The 19211-nt window shown below is 27.5% G+C and overlaps 1 protein-coding gene across 1 annotated transcript in view; it reads right to left on the bottom strand.

The window, feature by feature from the left end:
• Window positions 1-16189, bottom strand: part of LOC105848058 (uncharacterized) — a 108875-nt gene extending 92686 nt beyond the window's left edge. The window contains exon 1 of the mRNA XM_065811269.1: window positions 16064-16189. Coding sequence (XP_065667341.1) covers window positions 16064-16084 — 21 coding nt within the window. The 5' untranslated portion in view covers window positions 16085-16189. The remainder of the gene's footprint in view (window positions 1-16063) is intronic.
• Window positions 16190-19211: the final 3022 nt, after the last annotated feature.

Raw genomic sequence — 19211 nt, 5'->3', positions numbered from 1 at the left:
TGTTACGTTTTATCAGTCAACTGTTTGTAACTAACTTATATGTATATTTAGCTAATGTGCTTATAAAAACAACTGACTTATTATTTTGATATTATAATTACTATTATAATTATTATTGTTGATGTTTTTTGTATTAATATTGTGGTTCCTATGTTTATTACATAAACATTATTTTTATAATTAAAACTATTATTCTTATTAATTATTACTAACTATATATATAAAGGTCTATTTTTTTGGTGTTTACTTAAGCTTAGTAGAATTACTATTTGTAAATACCCATGAAACTATTTTTCAGAATATATATGATTGATTGATTGATTGAATGATAATTTATTATATAAAGGAATGAGTTGGAATTTACATGTAGACATAAAAGTAAATTTCTTTTTTCAAAATACGATACGGCGGATTAGGCAGTCGTTTTCAGATTTTTACTTTTTTCTTAAGTTTTTTGTTTTTTGTTTTGCTTTAAAGACGGAGCACACTCCACTGTAACTTTATATTTATAACGGTTTTTTGTTTCTTATTTTGTATTTCATAGTTGATAATTGCCTTTAGTCATGAAACAATTACCCAGTGGGTACGCATCGTCCGGGGATGTTTGGTAGACATCTAACGGACGTTTAGACGTCCGTAAGACGTCCGAAGGATGTTCCCGGACGACGCATGCCCACTGTGTAGTACCATAAAAAGTAGTATTTTTTTTGTTTATAAATTTATATATAAAATGCTCCATTAAAAAGTTTATAAATATAAATAAAAATGTGCAATCAAGCAGGTACACTCATGGATGACTATTGGGAGGCAATTTAGACTTATTTCGACAAAGAACATTTATCAAGGGATTACCAAAACGGAAGACTGTTTTAACGCCAACTTGATGAAGTACTCTTCTAAAAGCAAGGCTTAATTTTGGGATTTCCGGTAAAATAACTAGACTTTTGGTATCAATTTATATTGATATGCATGTTAAATCGGTTAAACAAGAAAAAAGATTTACACACTAATTCAAGAGCATCAAAATAATTCAATTTATATTGATATGCATGTTATATCGGTTAAACAAGAAAAAAGATTTCCACACTAATTCAAGAGCATAAAAATAACTAGACAAAAAAATTCGTGAGGCCATTGAAATACGACGTGTGCAATGTTTTTATTATAAATTACTACTTTTGTTATTACTGTCACTATTTTTATTATATTGCTATTTTTGTGATCGTTGTTATTATTATTGTTGTTATTATTATCCGTTATTATTATTATATTGTTAATATTTTTATCATAAACTTCATCATTTTTATATTATCGTATAGTTTCTGCTATTGTTATATTGTTTCTGTTGTAATAATCTTACTAATATCAATATCTTTATTTCTAAACAAATTTCTATTTATTATGCCTAAAATCTGAAAAATTTGTGATAAAATTATTCGTGCTAATCATCATTCACTTCAATTCAATCACTGCCTAAGTTCAATCCACAAGAAATGTAGTTTTTTAAATAATAATGATTTTGGTTTATTAAAAAACTCTTCCATGAATTATTGGCTTTGTATTACATGTTGCACCTTGTAATTTTCCTTTTAGTTCTATATCGAATAATGAACTACGTCTTCAAACTTCAGTTGACAATATATTAGATCTCAATGATCTGCCTAATGACCTTTCCCTCTTTCTTTGTTCTCAAGAATCTGATACTTTTAATCCTATAATTACTTTACTTATCAGCTAAATAACAATGACGATGATGATACGAACATAGTTGAGAATCCAATCAATTGTAAATACATTGATATTGAAGAACTTAACTCTTCAAACGTCAATATTAATTGCTTTTTTCTATTTCATTTAAATATCACTTCATTAGTTAAACATTTTGACGAATTAACCTCACTTTTATCTCTAAAAAATTATGAATTTAGTATAATCGGAATTACAGAAACTAAGCTGAAATCTGATTTACTCTCAATAATAAATCTTGGTGGATATATTTATGAACATACTCCAACAAAAACTTCATTTGGAGGTGCTATACTTTACATTTTTAATATACTAGTTTATAAATCTAGAAATGATTTACTTATGTATTAACCCCAATTATTTAAGTCTGTTTTTGTTGAAATCATTTTCCCTAAAAACTCTAATATCATAGTAGGCTGTGTTTATCGCCATCCTAACAAGGATATTAATGAATTTATTATTTCATATCTAGCTATTCTATTTGAAAAACTTGCTGTTGAAAAAAATAAAAACTCACTTTATAATGGATGATTTTAATATCGATCTTATAAAAGCAAGCTCAGATAATTCAATCTCGAAGTATTTGAACACCATTGCTTCAAATAACTTTCTTCTTTTTATATCTTTACCAACAAGAATTACCAATCACTCAAGTACTTTAATTGATAATATATTTTCTAATTCAACTTCTAAAGATATTTTTTCCAGCAATCTAACTATTAGAATATTGGATCATTTGCCACAGTTTCTAATTTATTCATATTTTAAAAAAAGAATTATTTATTCTTGAAAAAGCAATATTATTCTTCGAAACTTCAAAAAATTAAATAGTGAAGAATTCCGGAATGATTATTTGGAAATCAACTGGGATAAAGTAATCAAAGTTTCCAATAGTAATGCAAATAAATCATGTGAAGATTTCTTCACTACCTTCAACTCTCTTCTAGACAAACACGCACCATTAAAAAAACTAAGCAACCGGGGCTTAACTCGAAGCCATGGATTACTTCAGCAATTTTAACCTCGATAAAAAAACGAAACAATATATTTAAAAAGTTCCTTAAAACAAAAAATCTTCATGACAAACTAATTCTTGAAAAAACTTACAAAACCTTTAGAAATTTGATTGTAACACTTATTCGAAGAAGCAAAAAAAAATCACTTTTGTAACTACTTTACTACCAATAGCAATAGTTTGAGAGCTACGTGGAAGTGTATTAGAACTCTTTTGAATATGCGTTCGATCGATATCTCATATACATCTTGTATATCTTCAAACAACACCATTATCAATGATCCAGTTAAAATCTCGGAAATTTTCATCTCTTTTTTTATTTTAATCCCTGAAGAACTGCAAAAAAAAATTCATTCATCTCATACTGACTTCCATAAGTATTTAAAAACATCAAACCCTGACTCTCTTTTCATTAGACCTACTCAAAAAAATGAAATAATATCAGTTATACTTTCTCTAAATGATCGCAAGGCTTCTGGGACAAACAGCATTCCAACCTTTATTCTAAAACTTCTTACTAATGATATTTATTTAGTACTTTCTAAACTATTTAATCTCTCATTCGCTACTGGTATATTCCCTAATATTTTAAAAACCGCATCTGTTTAACCAATCCATAAAAAAGACCTAAAACTTGACTGCAATAACTATAGACTAATATCATTATTATCAAATATCAGCAAAATTTTTTAAAAATTAATGTATTCTCGTATCTACCACTTTCTTGATAATTCTAAGTGTCTCTACGGCCGTCAGTTTGGATTTCGTTTAAAACACTCTACTTCCCATGCACTTATTAGCATTACTGAAATGGTTCGTGGTGCGATTGATACTGGTTATTTTGCCTGTGGCGTCTTTATTGATCTCCAAAAAGCATTTGATACAGTTGATCTTAAGATTTTAACTAAAAAATTTTATCACTATGGTATACGGGGTATCGCTAAGGATTGGTTTTCATCCTCTATTAACATCCTATATCGTACTCAATTTGTCTCGATTAACAGGTTTCAATCCACATGTAAAGTTATTAAGTATGGTGTACCACAGGGTTCTGTTCTAGGACCTTTAATGTTTTTAATATATATTAACAATCTGCCTAACTCTATAAATAATTTGATTGTTCATCATTTCGCTGACGACACTAATCTTCTATGCTTAAATAAATTACTCGCGCAGCTTTGTAAAAAAGTTAATTCAGATCTCCATCATTTGTGTCATTGGTTAAATAGTAACCGTCTTTTCCTAAATATCAATTAAACTGAATTTATTATTTTTCAAAAAAAAAAGATTGATAGTAATAATGTGAAAATTAGAATTAATGGTAAAAGGCTTTTCCCATCAAAATATATAAAATACCTCGGGCTATTTCTTGACAAAAACCTATCATGGTATATCAACTAATTCAATTAAATAAAAAAATCTCACGTGCCAATAGTATGTTGTCATTAATGCGACACTATATCCCCCAACATGTTTAAATATCAATTTACTATTCCTTGTTCTCCTCACATCTAAGTTATTTTTGCACTTTTTGGGGTCAAAAAGGTATCTTTTACATCGTGTAAACAGTTTACAACACACTTCCTTAAGAATTATGACATTTTCTCCCTTACGATCTAATACCGAAAATAGGTTTTCTGAATCAAAAATTCTAAAATTTAAAGATCTTTTAAAGCTTTATAATTGTCTCTTTGTGTTTGGTTTTCTTCAGAATAAACTACCAAATTCTTTTAATAATTTTTTTATTAAAACAAGTGACACACAAATATTACACGCAAAATAATGAAAATTTTGACGTGCACTCTTCCTTTTTCAACACTATTAAATATTGCAAGCGCTCTATAAAACATCAATGTATTTCTCACTGGAGTTAAATAATACCATTTATAAAAAAAAAGATTTTAACTAAACACCCTATTATTACCAACATTCTTCTTCTCGATAGAAACCAAATTAAGAAATTTTTATTTGAGTATATATTTAATGAATATTAATTTTATCTTTTATTATTATTGCTTTTTTTAAATTACTGTATTTATAAAACCATTATTACTATTATTTTATACTTTCTTTTTTAACTCTATTAGTATATTACTATTATCATTAATTTATCTTTGTTTTTTAAATCTTATTAATATTATTTATAATGATAGTGATAGTGATTCAATTGTAGTAATAGTTTTTATTGTCTTAATTTTTGCAATTGTTATGTTTATTATATTAATTTCTGTCATACTTATAAACTTTATCATGAGTTATAATTTTTAGTAAAGTTATCATGATATAGTTACTATTTGTTTTTTTATTCACATTATTATTAATATTTTTATTTTTATTATATTATTATTGCAATTATTAATATCATCTTTATTTGTTAATACTATATTTTCCTTTCTTTCCTTTTTTTTTTTTTTCTTTTTAATTTTTTTTTTCTTATTTATATTTCTTTCTGTGTTTTATTTGTTATTATTATTTATTTTTTTTTAGTTGTCACTCAATTGACTAGTTTTAAATATATGAGTGACACCTAACCTTATTTATGTGAGTTTATAAAATATTATTGTAAATTTTCATATTTTATGGTTAAATAAATGGATAAAAAATGTTCATATTTAAAGAAAACGGTCATAAATTGTGACAATTGCAATTTGGTGATGACTCACCATTGAATAACACTTTTTGTAAAATTAAAAAATTTTGAACAACTGACGTTGCAATGACATCATTTTGTTACGTTCGTAATATATATATATATATATATATATATATATATATATATATATATATATATATATATATATATATATATATATATATATATATATTAGGCCGGATCATAAAAAATTAATTTTTTTTAGAATTTGTGAAAAGTGGTGTGATATAGTGTTGTTTAATATTTACAAAAAAAATATATTTCTAAAGAATTGATTATACTTTGCATTTTTAAGTTTTAAGGTTTTATATGCTAAGTATATTTACTTTAGTACATGCATTAACTGAAACATGCATTTAACCCTAATACTAGATATAATCCCAAGGTTATGAAATTGAACCAAACCTATACCTACCTAACTAAATTAACCCTAATGATATGACTAACTCCAACGCTATTATAACTTTATATTATTATATTATTATTATTATATTATTCTATTTTTATATGATTGTTTATTAATTTCTGCTTTTATCAACTGATTGCAGAATTTATCCGTCTCATCTTGTATTTTTAGAAATTAACTGAAATTCTGATATGTTATAAAATTGTAAAACAATAATGATTTCAAGATCTAAAGCTTCAAAGAATCGTCATATACTTTTTGGAGAAGGTCGTGAATTACCCAATTTTTGCTTGCCAACCCACAAGCAAGTAGGCAAAGCATACTTGTCTGAGAAGAATTATGAAACTGAACCATTACGGTCTGTTTGTAAGAGACTAGCAGAGAAACTTTCTCATATATGGATTAAAGCATCAGTTCCTACTATAAGTCTTCGAGGCATAGAATTACAGCTGGAGAAGTACATAGGCAATGTTCAGAAAGTGATTCGATCAAAGTCTGCAACAGTCAAACAAGATGAAATAGAAAAAGATCTTGACACATTGTTTGACATTTGTTCGTGTTAATGCAAAGAACTTTTGTCTTGTTGCTGTCCAATGGTTCTGAAGGTGCCAGCAATTGAGCATGACTTCCTAACTGATCAATGCACTATACGTGTTGGCAGAATAGCTGGAATCGACAAGAAGGAATCCGCACGTGCTGAGAGGCGTTTAAAACGAAAATCTGTTTCATTATCAAAGGAAGAGACTGCAGTTAAGTGTGCCAGAGTCGTTGAAGCATCTGATAATGAATCAGATAATGAAACAGACAACAATTCTGACACAGAAACTTATTCCCCTTCCGTATCAGATATCGATACCGAAGTCACATCTACTCGTCTGAAAAACCGTTGTTTAAAAAATATTGCTCTACAAGCAGATGGTTTTGGCATATCAGATAGAGCAGTTGCCGCGATTGTATCAGCAACTCTGGTTGATTTTGGTATAGAACATATGGGGCCAGTGGATCGGAATAAAATTCGCAGAGAACGAAAACTACTGAGAACATCCTGTAAAAATGCTGATTGTAGAATTACTGGATTGTATTTTGAAAGATCAGACTTTAAAACTTGAGGGGGATAGACAGACTGTGATTTCTGAGGAACATATTTCCATTTTATCAGAGCCAAATTCAAAGTATGTTGATCATTGTACGCCAACAAGTGGATCAGCCAAATTCATTGCAGATTCAATAATTGATACTGTTGACTGCACGAACCTTGTTTGTATTGGTTCTGATTCAACTAACGTTAATACTGGTTTAAACAATGGAATTATATGCAAAATGGAAATTGAACTTGGTCGACCACTGCACTGGTCCATTTGTCTTTTACATCTGAACGAGCTTCCTTTGCGACATCTTTTTCACTCCTTAGATGGTGCAACAACTGGACCCCATTCATTTAATGGACCAATTGGCAAGTCTATTTCAATGTCTGTTCAGAAACCCATAGTCAGCTTTGCCATATTTGTTGGTGAACCTATTATATGCAATAAGCAGTTGTTAAGTAGTGATCAACTGTACTTTTTCGAAATTGTTAATGCGGTGAAGACAGGTGTTGTACTAGATAGATTTAATTCTAGAACACCTGGGCGACTAAACCATGCAAGGTGTTGGTTGCAAGGTTGACACTAGCAAACCGTGTTCTTCGCTTCTATATATCTACTGAAGATCCATCAAATGAACTAATACTTTTGGCTAAATTTATTGTGAATTCATATGCGGTTGTTTGGTTTTACATTAAGAAACATTCAAACTGCTGGAATGCTGCTCCACACTATTATAAAATGATAGAAACATCACGATTTCTTCCTGTGCGTTATCGAATAATTGTTCAGCAAGTTTCGAAGCGCAATAGCTACCCGGCTCATATCGAGAGCATTATTCTGGCTATGCTCAAAGACAACCGTCAAGTGATCCGTAAGCTTGTGTTGAAGAGAATTCTTTGTGCTCGTGAAGATGACATACCAAATCGAAAATTTCAACTCCCTGAGATACGATTTCAAGCGACTAGTTATGAAGAACTGATTGACTGGCAAACACAGCCCCGCTTGGAACCTGTTCTGACAAAACATATTCCAACTGTACAAATATTGGCATGGCTTTCGTCAGTTGAAGACATAGTTATTGACATTGAGCCATTTCCATGTCACAATCAAAGTGTTGAACGTGTGATTAAAATTGTGACTGAATCAGCATACAAAGTTTATCGTCATGAAAATCGTGTTCGCGTATTCGCGTAATCGTGTTCGCGTGTTCGCGTATTCGTGTTCAACTGGAGCGCCGCAAGTTGATGCCTCACTTTGACACAAAATCTGAATTTAAGAACATTTAAGTATAGTTTCTAATCAACGTTTGCTAATGATATATTGTTTTGACTGTTCAAATAATTTGAATTTTATTATAAATTCAATCAATAAATTATGTAAGAAATGAGCGTTTTTAAGTTAATTTATTTGAAAACTTCAAAGGTAAAAATACAAAGTATAGCAAAGTAGTAGCGAAAAACGGTTTGCAGCATTGCATTCAGCGTATTTGAGAGCCAATTACTGTAAATTCCCGAAGAAATTTTCCAAATTTTTTTAAGTTATGATCCGGCCTAATATATATATATATATATATATATATATATATATATATATATATATATTATATATATATATATACATATATATATTTTTTTTTTTTTTAAACGGTTTTATAAGTTTGGTAATGGCTCTCGCAATATGAGCCGAAATATCACGTAAAAAAGAAATAGATAGTACAATACCATATATGATATTTTAATGCTTATAATATTATTACACATACTATTAAAGACGTTGCTTAAATTTTATATAACTTCTTCCTACTGTGAGAAGCTTTACAAAAATACCGTTCAATTTTAAGTAGAAAAGACCAGGAACGCCGCAAGCAAAAACCAGTGGGTATTTTTAGAGAGATGGATAAAAAATAATATCAGACCTAAATCTATTAACCTTTATTATCCAATTAAAACAAAAAGCAGTTGTAATCTAATGGCCGAATATAGGAAAAAAATATATTAGTTATTGCAAAAAATGACGCTAAAAAAGATTTTACCAAAGTAAACGTACGGTTATCAAACAAAGTAAACGTCAAGTTTTTTTAAACGAACGGTTATCGAACTTTCAAATGAGTTAAAAAATATTGTGAACTTGAAGATATGTTAAAAATAGAACGTATAACAAATAAATCAAGAGAGGTTAAATTTGAACAAAGAAAACAACACCTAATACGTAAGTTCAATTTTCTTATCAATTCTAAAAGGAACAATAGTAAAAAAAAAAACAATACTTCGAATATTATTTCAATACCACCAACTAACCTTGTATAAAGTCTAACATTAAATCTTTACGAATATATCAATATCACGTGAACAGGAAAACTTATTAAGTCTTGTTCCGCAATTTATTCCAACACAAAATAAAATACCATTTATTGATATTACAACGTCAACTGAGGAATGCGCTTTAAATATAGAAAAAAATGTGAACGTAAAAAGAGCAGAACTTTTAAGACAGAATGTCAGCAAAACATTAACTAAGTATTTAAGAGTGAAAATTGATGATAATATTTCTAAAAATCAACGCCTAGCTATCAATGAACTCAAAAATTCCACCAAAATATAGTTATATCGTTTTGATAAAGGTAATAGGTTTGCCATTTTAGATTCGGAATCAGCAATACAAAAAATTAAAGAATAACTTGGCTATTGCGCAATATCTGCACTGGATCTAACTCAGAAGTTCCTAAATCTTATTCAAAGTACCCTTAATAAACTAAAAAAAGATAAAAAAGTAGATAAAAAAACATATGGTAAAATATATCCTTCAGATGTAATTCCGCCCTGTTTTTATTGGTTGTATTAAAGCACATAAAAGTGAAAAGGTTATCCAATCGAATAATATTTTTGACAATCAACACACCACCTCATAAACTTGCAACTCTTGTTAAGATCATACAACCAACTTTAAATAAAAATGAATGCCGTGTTAAAAATTCATCTTCATTTGTATCAACTGCAAAATAATGGTTTATTAATGACGAAGTTCAAGTGTCATTTGATGTTATTAATTCATACCCACCAGAGCCACTTGATAAAACAACTGTTACAATTATCAATATGCTAAACGAAGATAGAGATGATCTAATACAACGAGCAAAATTATCCTTAGTAGACATTCATAAACTAATTGATCTCTGTATTAGTAAATGTTATTTTTATGGGAAAACAAAACACATATTCTAAAAAACTCTGGTCCTACATAGGTCTATCCATAATGGTTGTCATGTCAGAAGAATATCTACAACATATTGAATACAAATCAACAGGCATTAAACGTCAAACGTCAATATTGCACCAAAAACTTATAAACATTACGTTGATGAAAGCCATGGTTGACTTACTAATTTTGATGACGTAAATTCTTTTTTAACACTTTTAAATTCACAAGATAAATCTATTCAATATTTATGCGAATACGAAAATGCTCAACACCAATTAAATTTTTTATATGTTTGTATTTCAACCAATCACTCCCTTCACAAATATGAGTTTTCCATACACCGTAAGGATGCAATTATAAACGTATCTAAAAAACCAATATCATCTATTTCATCGAGTATTGCAGTTGGTATTTTTGAAGGTCTTTTTAAGCTAGAGTATACAAAACTTGTTAAGAACATAAAATTCAAAATGAAATCAATTTTCTTGCTGTAAAGTCTAAACTGGCTCCGAATACTCATCCAGGAGTGTCACAGCTTGATTGCACATGTGGCGTATGTTACATCGGTGAAACAAGATAAAAGATTTTCACACTAATTCAAGAGCATAAAAATAATGTTACAAAAGCCAACTGGGATACCAATCAATCAATATATTTCAATAAAAGATCTTACAATCGTGGCCATTTACAAATAGTTAAAAACTAATCTTAAGTAAATACCATGAAATAGTATTAATAGTACAAATAATAATGATAATAATGACGATAAATTAACAATTATAAGAATAATAAGAAAATTATATAATAATAAAACAATATTAATTTTAAAACAACAATTGAAAATTATGCATAGGCAGGAAAGTTACAAACAGTTATGTACTGACAAAACGTAACAATGATTTAATAAATATAATAAATCTTAATATCAATAATCAAAACAAAAATAATAAAAGTAATATAAATATTTCATTAAAAAATAACAATAAATAAACAAACAATAAATTTTTAATAGCACACACAAATAAAAATGCTCACACACAGAAAAACATTTAGTCAGAAAAAAAATAGGGTTTTCATAATAAATGAAAATATAATAGGAAAATTAATTATTAAGAATAATTAAGAATAAAATAAAATAGGAAATCATATCATTTAACCCATCAAACACATATCGTCCCTCAAAATTAATAAAATTTAAAATTTTTTCTTATTCTTATCTTCAAAAACGGAGCAATTATCATATTATTTTCAAATATTTTTTCCTTTTAACTTTGGTTTTTTTTCTTTCTTTTTTTTTCTCGTTTCTTTTTGCGTTTTTTTCTTTTGCTAATTGTTTGATTTGGTTTTTATATTTTTTGTATCTGATTTTTGCTTTTTAATTTCATTCTTTTTCTTTTCTTCACTCCCTATTTTTTTATTTTATTTGTTTTTCTTATTTTATTATTAATTTTTTTATCTTTCTTTTTTATTTATTTATAAAACTCGTTATAAAAAAGCGTCCGCCATTTCGGAAGTTTCTGCACTGAATCTACTCATACATCTGAAATAGCATACATTCATCTGGAATAGTAGAACATAAACAACATTGTAATGGTAAAATAAACCCTGAGACGCTTTCTGTTATTTCAAACAACTACACAAGAAAAATTCGTGAGGCCATTGAAATACGACGTGTACAATGTTCAAAATTTAAAGAAAACGATCTTAAACTGCGACAATTGCAATTTGGTGATGATTCACCATTGGAAACCACTTTTTGTAAAATTAAAAAATGTTAATTATCTGATGTTGCAAAGACATCATTTTGTTACGTTCATAATAATTTTTTTAGACGGTTTTAACGGTTTTATTAGTTTGATAACAATCACAACAATGGCAATATATATTCTGAAGTAAAAGTTTACATTTCATGGTTGTTTATTAATAGTACAAGTACTAATCTAAGGTAAACACCAATTAAATAATAATAGCAATCATAGTATTAAAGTAAATTTAACGAAGAGGATTATAATAATAACAATAATACTATTAAATATAGCAATGACAGTAATAATGATTATATTAGTGCTTATAAAAACAACAACAATGATAACAAAAATAATAACAATAAAAATAACACTAATAATAGTAGTAGTCATATTAATAAATATCACAGATAAATATTAAACAATATTAATAAGTAATAATGACGTTAATAAAAATGTAAATAAAATGTAAGTAAAAATAACATCACATATAATATTACTAATAATAATAGTAATAATAATAATTTATTATGAGCCTAACATTTTAAATACAGTATTTATCTCACAAAAAGTCATTGTGTGTAAATTGTGAAATAGAGTTGAGTGATTTAAAATGAAGAGGTCAGTTATTCCACGATTTTACGCGTTGGCTTGTGATAGAATTATCACCGTGTTTTACCAAACAGCGATTTAAGATAGATAATTTAAAGTTACTAAAAGATCGAAGGTAATAACAAGAGCTTCTTTTAGAGGTACAAAAATTGAAGAATGACGGGGGGAGATTTACTTGTTTATAATTCCAGACAAATAGACAATCACGCAATTTGAGTATTTTTGATAGAAAGTAAAGGATGTCAGAATTAGAATGATATTGTTGAAAGAATATTATGTTTAAAGCCTTGTTTGTAGGTTAGATAGTCTTAAAAAAGCATTAGACTTGCTTTGTCCCCAAACCTGACAAGCAAATCTAAGATGTAATCCAAAAACTGCATGATATATATTGAGTAAAGTTTCATAATTAACATAATGGCGAATTTTGGCTAGTATTCCATATAATCTACACAATTTCACTGCTAAGTTTTTAAGATAAAAGGAAAAGGATAGATTTTAGTCAATTTAGATTCCAAGATATTTTAATGAAACTACGGGAAAGATTTTTGGTCAAAAGAAAAACTTCACATGCAAAAAGTTTATTGTCAGGAGCATTTCTAATAGTTTCAGTTTGTGATTGATCGAAACAGAAATTTGAGCCGAAACCGAAAGTACCGAAATTTCGGCTCAGTGAAGCCGTAGCCGAAACCGAAATTTCAGCCGAAATTTGAATAAGAATGTTAAAAATCCCTGAACCTTATATGATCACCAAGCAAAACCAAAAAAAAACTAGTTTACATATATCTAAGCAATCATTATGTAACATAATTTGATAAAAACTATATGTCGAGACATTTCAATAGTTAAAATTAATAATTGAAATGTTTTCTATGCAGAATAAAATTTTTTCCATGTTTTCTGGCAAAACTCTGTTTCTTTCATTTGAAAGAACGTCTTCAGCAGTTGAAAACAACCTTTCAAAATTGGTAGATGTTGGTGGAGGTGTAAGGAACCTCTTTGCTTCTTTTGCCAAACCAAACTTTGCTTTTAATGTTGTTTTCTAATATAGATCTATCAAACTTCAGACCTTCTTCGGAGTTTGGATCGATTTTTGAGATATTGTCAACCCAGCCAGGCATTTGTAAATTTCAGCATTTCAGTCCTTTGCCGTTTTGATCTGATGTCAAAAAAAAGTATTGTTCTTTTTTTAATCGCAATAGGCTCAAGTTGATATGAGGCGGGTATATTTACAGGACTGCTGATAGTTATGGGAATTAAGTTTTCAGAGATTTTTTTAGAGCAAGCTGTGGGTGCTGACTTCTTAAATGTGATGAAAGTCCGCTAAGTGGTTAAAGTTTTTGATAGTGCGATCCACGAGGTATCTTCAAATTGCAGAAATTGCAAGTTGCGTATTTGGAATCACTGGCTGTTACGGTAAAATGATTCCACAAATAGCTTTTCTTTCGATTATTTTCCATTGTAAAATTTAGCACTGAGAAACTTTTGATGAAATTATTGATTTGGTTGCTTCACTTAAATGTTAATTCATTTATAGAATGATTTGAGAATAGTAACTTGAAACTATTATGTAACGTGATTTCAATTAAAATTTCTACAATTGTTATAATTAAAAATTGATTTACTAACAAACGATTACAATTAGGAAATCGTCATGATCCCACTCTAAATTGAAAAAAAAGTTATCTAAACTTAAAAAAGGTCTTATAATAGTTTCGATTTATTTCGGTAGCGGTTTAAACCGAAATTTCGGCCGAAAGAGGAAAAGTAAAGAATTGTTCAAGCAGAAATTTCGGTTTCGGTTTCGTTCGAAGCCGAAAGTTTCCGTTCACTAGTTTTAGTTATTTTGATAAGTACATGAGTTATGGAGTGTTTGTTACGAAATCCATACTGATGTGTGTAGAGACATTGACTTTTGTCAAGAAAGCTATAAAGTCTGTTGTTCATGGCTTTTTCAAATATACTACTAATGTTAGATAGAAGAGAAATTGGTTGATAATTTGTGTGGTCTATTAGAGAACTCTTTTTATGGATAGGAATGACTTTGGTTTTCCTAAAAACATCTGGAATAGTTCTTTTATTAAAAGAATTATTCAATATGGTAAAGAGAGGCTTGCAAATAACACGAGAAGTTAGTTTAAGAAGGTTTGTGGAGATACTATTTGGACTTAAACTTTTACTATTTGTTAACTATTTCTTATTAAACCAGAAACTTTATTAAACCAGACACTTTATTAAACCAGACACTTTATTAAACCAGACACTTTATTAAACCAGACACTTTATTAAACCAGACACTTTATTAAACCAGACACTTTATTAAACCAGACACTTTATTATAAGTCGCTGGATAAAAGAAAGAATTAGAATTAGAATTTTTTAAACAGAGAAGATTTTAGAAAAACTTATTTTACATTTGGGTTGGTGTTGTATTGTTTCATGGTAGTTGTTAAAAATGTTAGCAACAGCCACACTGCCTGAGATACTGTTACCATTAGATTTGAGAATGTAAGATTTAATTGGAGTGGAGGGTTTGACGTTAATAATTTCTTTTATTCCTTTCTATGTATTTTTTGTATTGTTGAGGTTTTTGTCAAAGAAGGAGATGTAGTATGACTTTTTGGAAAATCCTAATAAGTTGCTAATTTTATTCCTGTACAATTTAAACTTATTGAATAGTTGAGTTTTTGTGTTGGGATTTTTAGACTTTATTTACTTTTTGTAGATCTTATTTTTACCATTTTATTCACCATTAGTGATCCAAGGTTTAAATTTAAGATTAACTTGGTTTTTGGTCAGTTTTTCGTAGGGGAATGACAATCAAGAATTGTGTTGAATATTTAAAAAAATATTTATAGATTCTTTGATATTATTACCATTTTTAATATGAAACTTCCAGTAAATAATATTACAAGTATACTGAATAAATTCATTATCATTGAAATTCTTAAATGATCGTTTAGTTGTTATGAATTTTTTTCTTTCGAAACGAGTACTAGGAATGCAAACAAACTGTACCATATGATCTGAAATTGATATTGTTAGGTTGCCAGAAATAAGATTAGGAATTTGAAATATTAGAAAGATGTTATTAATAATTGTTGTAGATTTACAGGTTACTCGGGTTGGTTGAATTATTGTTGCGAAAAAAAAGTAAGAACATAGTGAGTCAAGGTAATCAGAGATAATAAAGGGGTTTATTGTAGTATAGTAAGTCCATATTAAAGTCACCCATTAGCATAACCTATTTATTTTCAGAACTAAGTTTTTTAAATAAAGAATTAAAATGATAAGAAATAAATTCCTTTGGGTTCATTGAAGGATGCCGGTATATACATATATTAATTCTTTGGCATTTTATAGGGCAAAATTTGTACAATTATGTATGCAAAAATTACCATGGTGTTGATATAGAGAAAGTATAAGGGTTTATTAAAGATCCCTGAAATAAAAGTTAGTATCTTTTGATACTGACTTTTATTTTAAAAAAGTTTTTTAAGTAAGCAAATAGAAATGAAACTTTTTCAGTAAGCAAATTGAAATGAAACTTTTTAAAAGATAACATTTTAAGAATTTCCGATACAAACATTGAACAAAAAAACTTACCAACACTTTGTATCCATCCATTTTATCCGATTTTACAAATGTTTTGAAAATTTCATTTTCTGATTTTTTTTTTTAATTAATTTTTAAAATATTTCAGTTTCCGATTATGTTTAAAATAAAACGGGGGTATTATTTATCATCACTATCAAGTTTTTATATCGAAAATTTAATTTTTGATATATCGTTATTTTTATTTGTAGTTTATACTTTTTTTTCGTTGTAATTTTTTTTTTAATGTTTCAAATTAGTCACATGTTTTTTTACAAATTTTTCGAGTTTTTACAAAAAATCTTGAAAATGAACTTGTTGCAAATCCTTTTTCCCCACTTGTTTTAGAAATACTTAAATTTAGAGTGAACTTGTTGATATTGGTTGTATATTTTGCATTTTAGAAAGTCATAGCTTACTTATGCTGAGCTTGTTGCTATTGGCTGTCCTTGTGGACTTTAGAAACAGTTTTGTCATAGACAACTCTTTACAGTTCATTCAGATTATTGCAGATTCAGATATAAATTATTCTATGGAATAATAAAATTTTAAAGCAAGTATTAAATGCAGAAAAATATTACTTATAAAGTTATAAAAATGCCGAATAATGTGCTTAAATAAACAGATAAATAAAGAGTTAAATGGAATTTGTTTAAATAAAAAGAAAAAGTGAACTTTTTCAATTTTAGTTATGAGTTCATATGCGCGCAAAAAAAGAGCAAACTTTAATAAGTTTAAGTTCTATGCTTGCTTAAAAGCAAATCAAGAGCTTGCTTAAAAGCAAATTACTATGAATACAATCTTGCATTTGCTGGCAGAACAATTTAACAAACAATAACGTGGTGCAAACTTGAGTTAATCAGAAAACACAGAAAAAATCTGCGACCTGGTTTCAAAAACTTCCTGAAACGAAAAAAAAACAAACCTTTTTTTATTTCTTCGCAAACTCCAAAAATAATTAGCAAACCAAACAAGTAGACAGCGGATTTATAATATATAGTTAAAGTATTTTCTTAAAGCTTTTTAAAAAGATTTTGCTAAAGTTTTAAAATTTCAGTTTTAACTGAAAATTCACAAAAGAAAGTAAATTCACAGTATTAAATCATCAATACAATTATTTTCATTCGTCTTCAACCTTGAATTATTAGGAAAATGATTTTTCCTATATTTATTATTTTCAGCTTTTTAACTTTTTTCACTTGGTAGATTTGCTATTAACTAAATTTTAATAGCAAAAAATAAAAAATCTCTTTTATCAGATGATATCTCCTTTATCAAAATCGACAATATAAACGGAGGTTTTTGGTTTCTCCGAATAACAGTAGTTTTTTCTCTAAACCAATCACAAAATTACTATTCCTTTATAATATTTGTTTTATTATCTATTACTTTTATAATTCTTGACTGGAAATTTATTTATTTATTTTTAGACGTCACCGTTTTCATGATCCCAACAAAGTCAACATTTGACATTAAACATTTAAAACTACCTTAGTTCTATTAATTTAACAAAGGCTAACTATACTTTTTTTTATCGTTATTAAATAAAAGATAAAATCGTTTTAACAAATCCAAAACTTATTAGGGCAAACTGACCTATTAGTGGCCACGTCCTATTAAAAGCCGCTTCTTTGAGGGCTGTTTTCAAAGATTTTTTCAACAGGTTGATCAAGTATTTGGATTTTTTCTTCAGCTATTTGTACTATAAATAATATGCAATATATATTTTTAGCTATAGTTTATAAATAGAATATTTATATTATGTTGAAGATATCGCTTTTTTTTGGGGAAGAAAATAGCCGGTTTTGGATTTTTTAAACATATTTAAAATAGTTTTTATGATGCATTTTTTAAGGTTCAGTTAATTAAGTAGGTTTATTTTAAAATTTAAGTCATATATTTATCTTTTAAACACTTTGTTAAGCTACAAATAATAAGTTTTAGAATTTTGAAAGGCTTTGTATAGCACCACTCACATCGCCCAATTATTGGCCGCATAATGTATCTTATTGCAGCCATTACTTTGTTTGTTTTTATTTTTTTATTGTAAACTCAGTTATTTTTTGTGCTGATACGAGCATCATTAAGAAATTTATTTAATTTACTCACTTAGGTATTCAAATAACTATTTCTTTCATTTGTAAGGTAGAAGTTTTGTTTTGCAACAGTCTTGTTGCAAAACAAAATTATAATAAAAATATCTCTGAAAACCTCAGACTAATAAAGAAGCAAAGTATTGTAACTTAAGTATTAGCCTTACTTAAGATAATGATGCTCTATTCTTCAATGATATAAATTGTTATTATTATTATTATTATTATTATTATTATTATTATTATTATTATTGTTATTATTATTATTATTATTATTATTTTATTATTATTATTTTATTATTATTATTATATATATATATATATATATATATATATATATATATATATATATATATATATGTATGTATCTGTGTGTGTGTGTGTGTGTATATATATATATATATGTATGTATATATATATATATATATATATATATATATATATATATATATGTATGTATCTGTGTGTGTGTGTGTGTGTATATATATATATATATATATGTATGTATCTGTGTGTGTGTGTGTGTGTGTGTGTGTGTGTGTGTGTGTGTGTGTGTGTGTGTGTGTGTGTATATATATATATGTATGTACGTATGTATGTATATTAATATATTTAATTTTCTTGTAAATTTTTTAATAAATTTTATTAATTTGTTTTGGTATATTTTTTTGTCTTCTTTAATTTAGCAATAACAAAATTATGAAAAAAATTAAACATTTTCAATGGTCAAAAACTGACATGCAAAATGTCTTTAATGCAGTTAAAAGCAGTTCATTATCACAAAGATCAGCAGCTATTCAATATAATATTCCCAGAGCAACACTAGAAAAATATCTTAGAGGAGACTCTGTAATTGGAGTTAGACCTGGACCTCCACCAAAGTTACCAAATTATATAGAAAAAAAAGTTACTTGATTATGCCACATCTAGAGCAAATTGTGGTATTGGATTTGGAAAAAGACAATTTATGAAATATGACTCACAGCTTAGTAAGAAATACAAGATACAGTTTAAACATGATACCCCATCAGAAAAATGGTTATTTAATGGCGGTTATTTAAACAACG

Source organism: Hydra vulgaris, chromosome 12 (assembly GCF_038396675.1).
Source record: "Hydra vulgaris chromosome 12, alternate assembly HydraT2T_AEP".
NCBI classification, from domain to species: domain Eukaryota; kingdom Metazoa; phylum Cnidaria; class Hydrozoa; order Anthoathecata; family Hydridae; genus Hydra; species Hydra vulgaris.
This window is presented reverse-complemented; position numbering and strand designations above follow the sequence as displayed.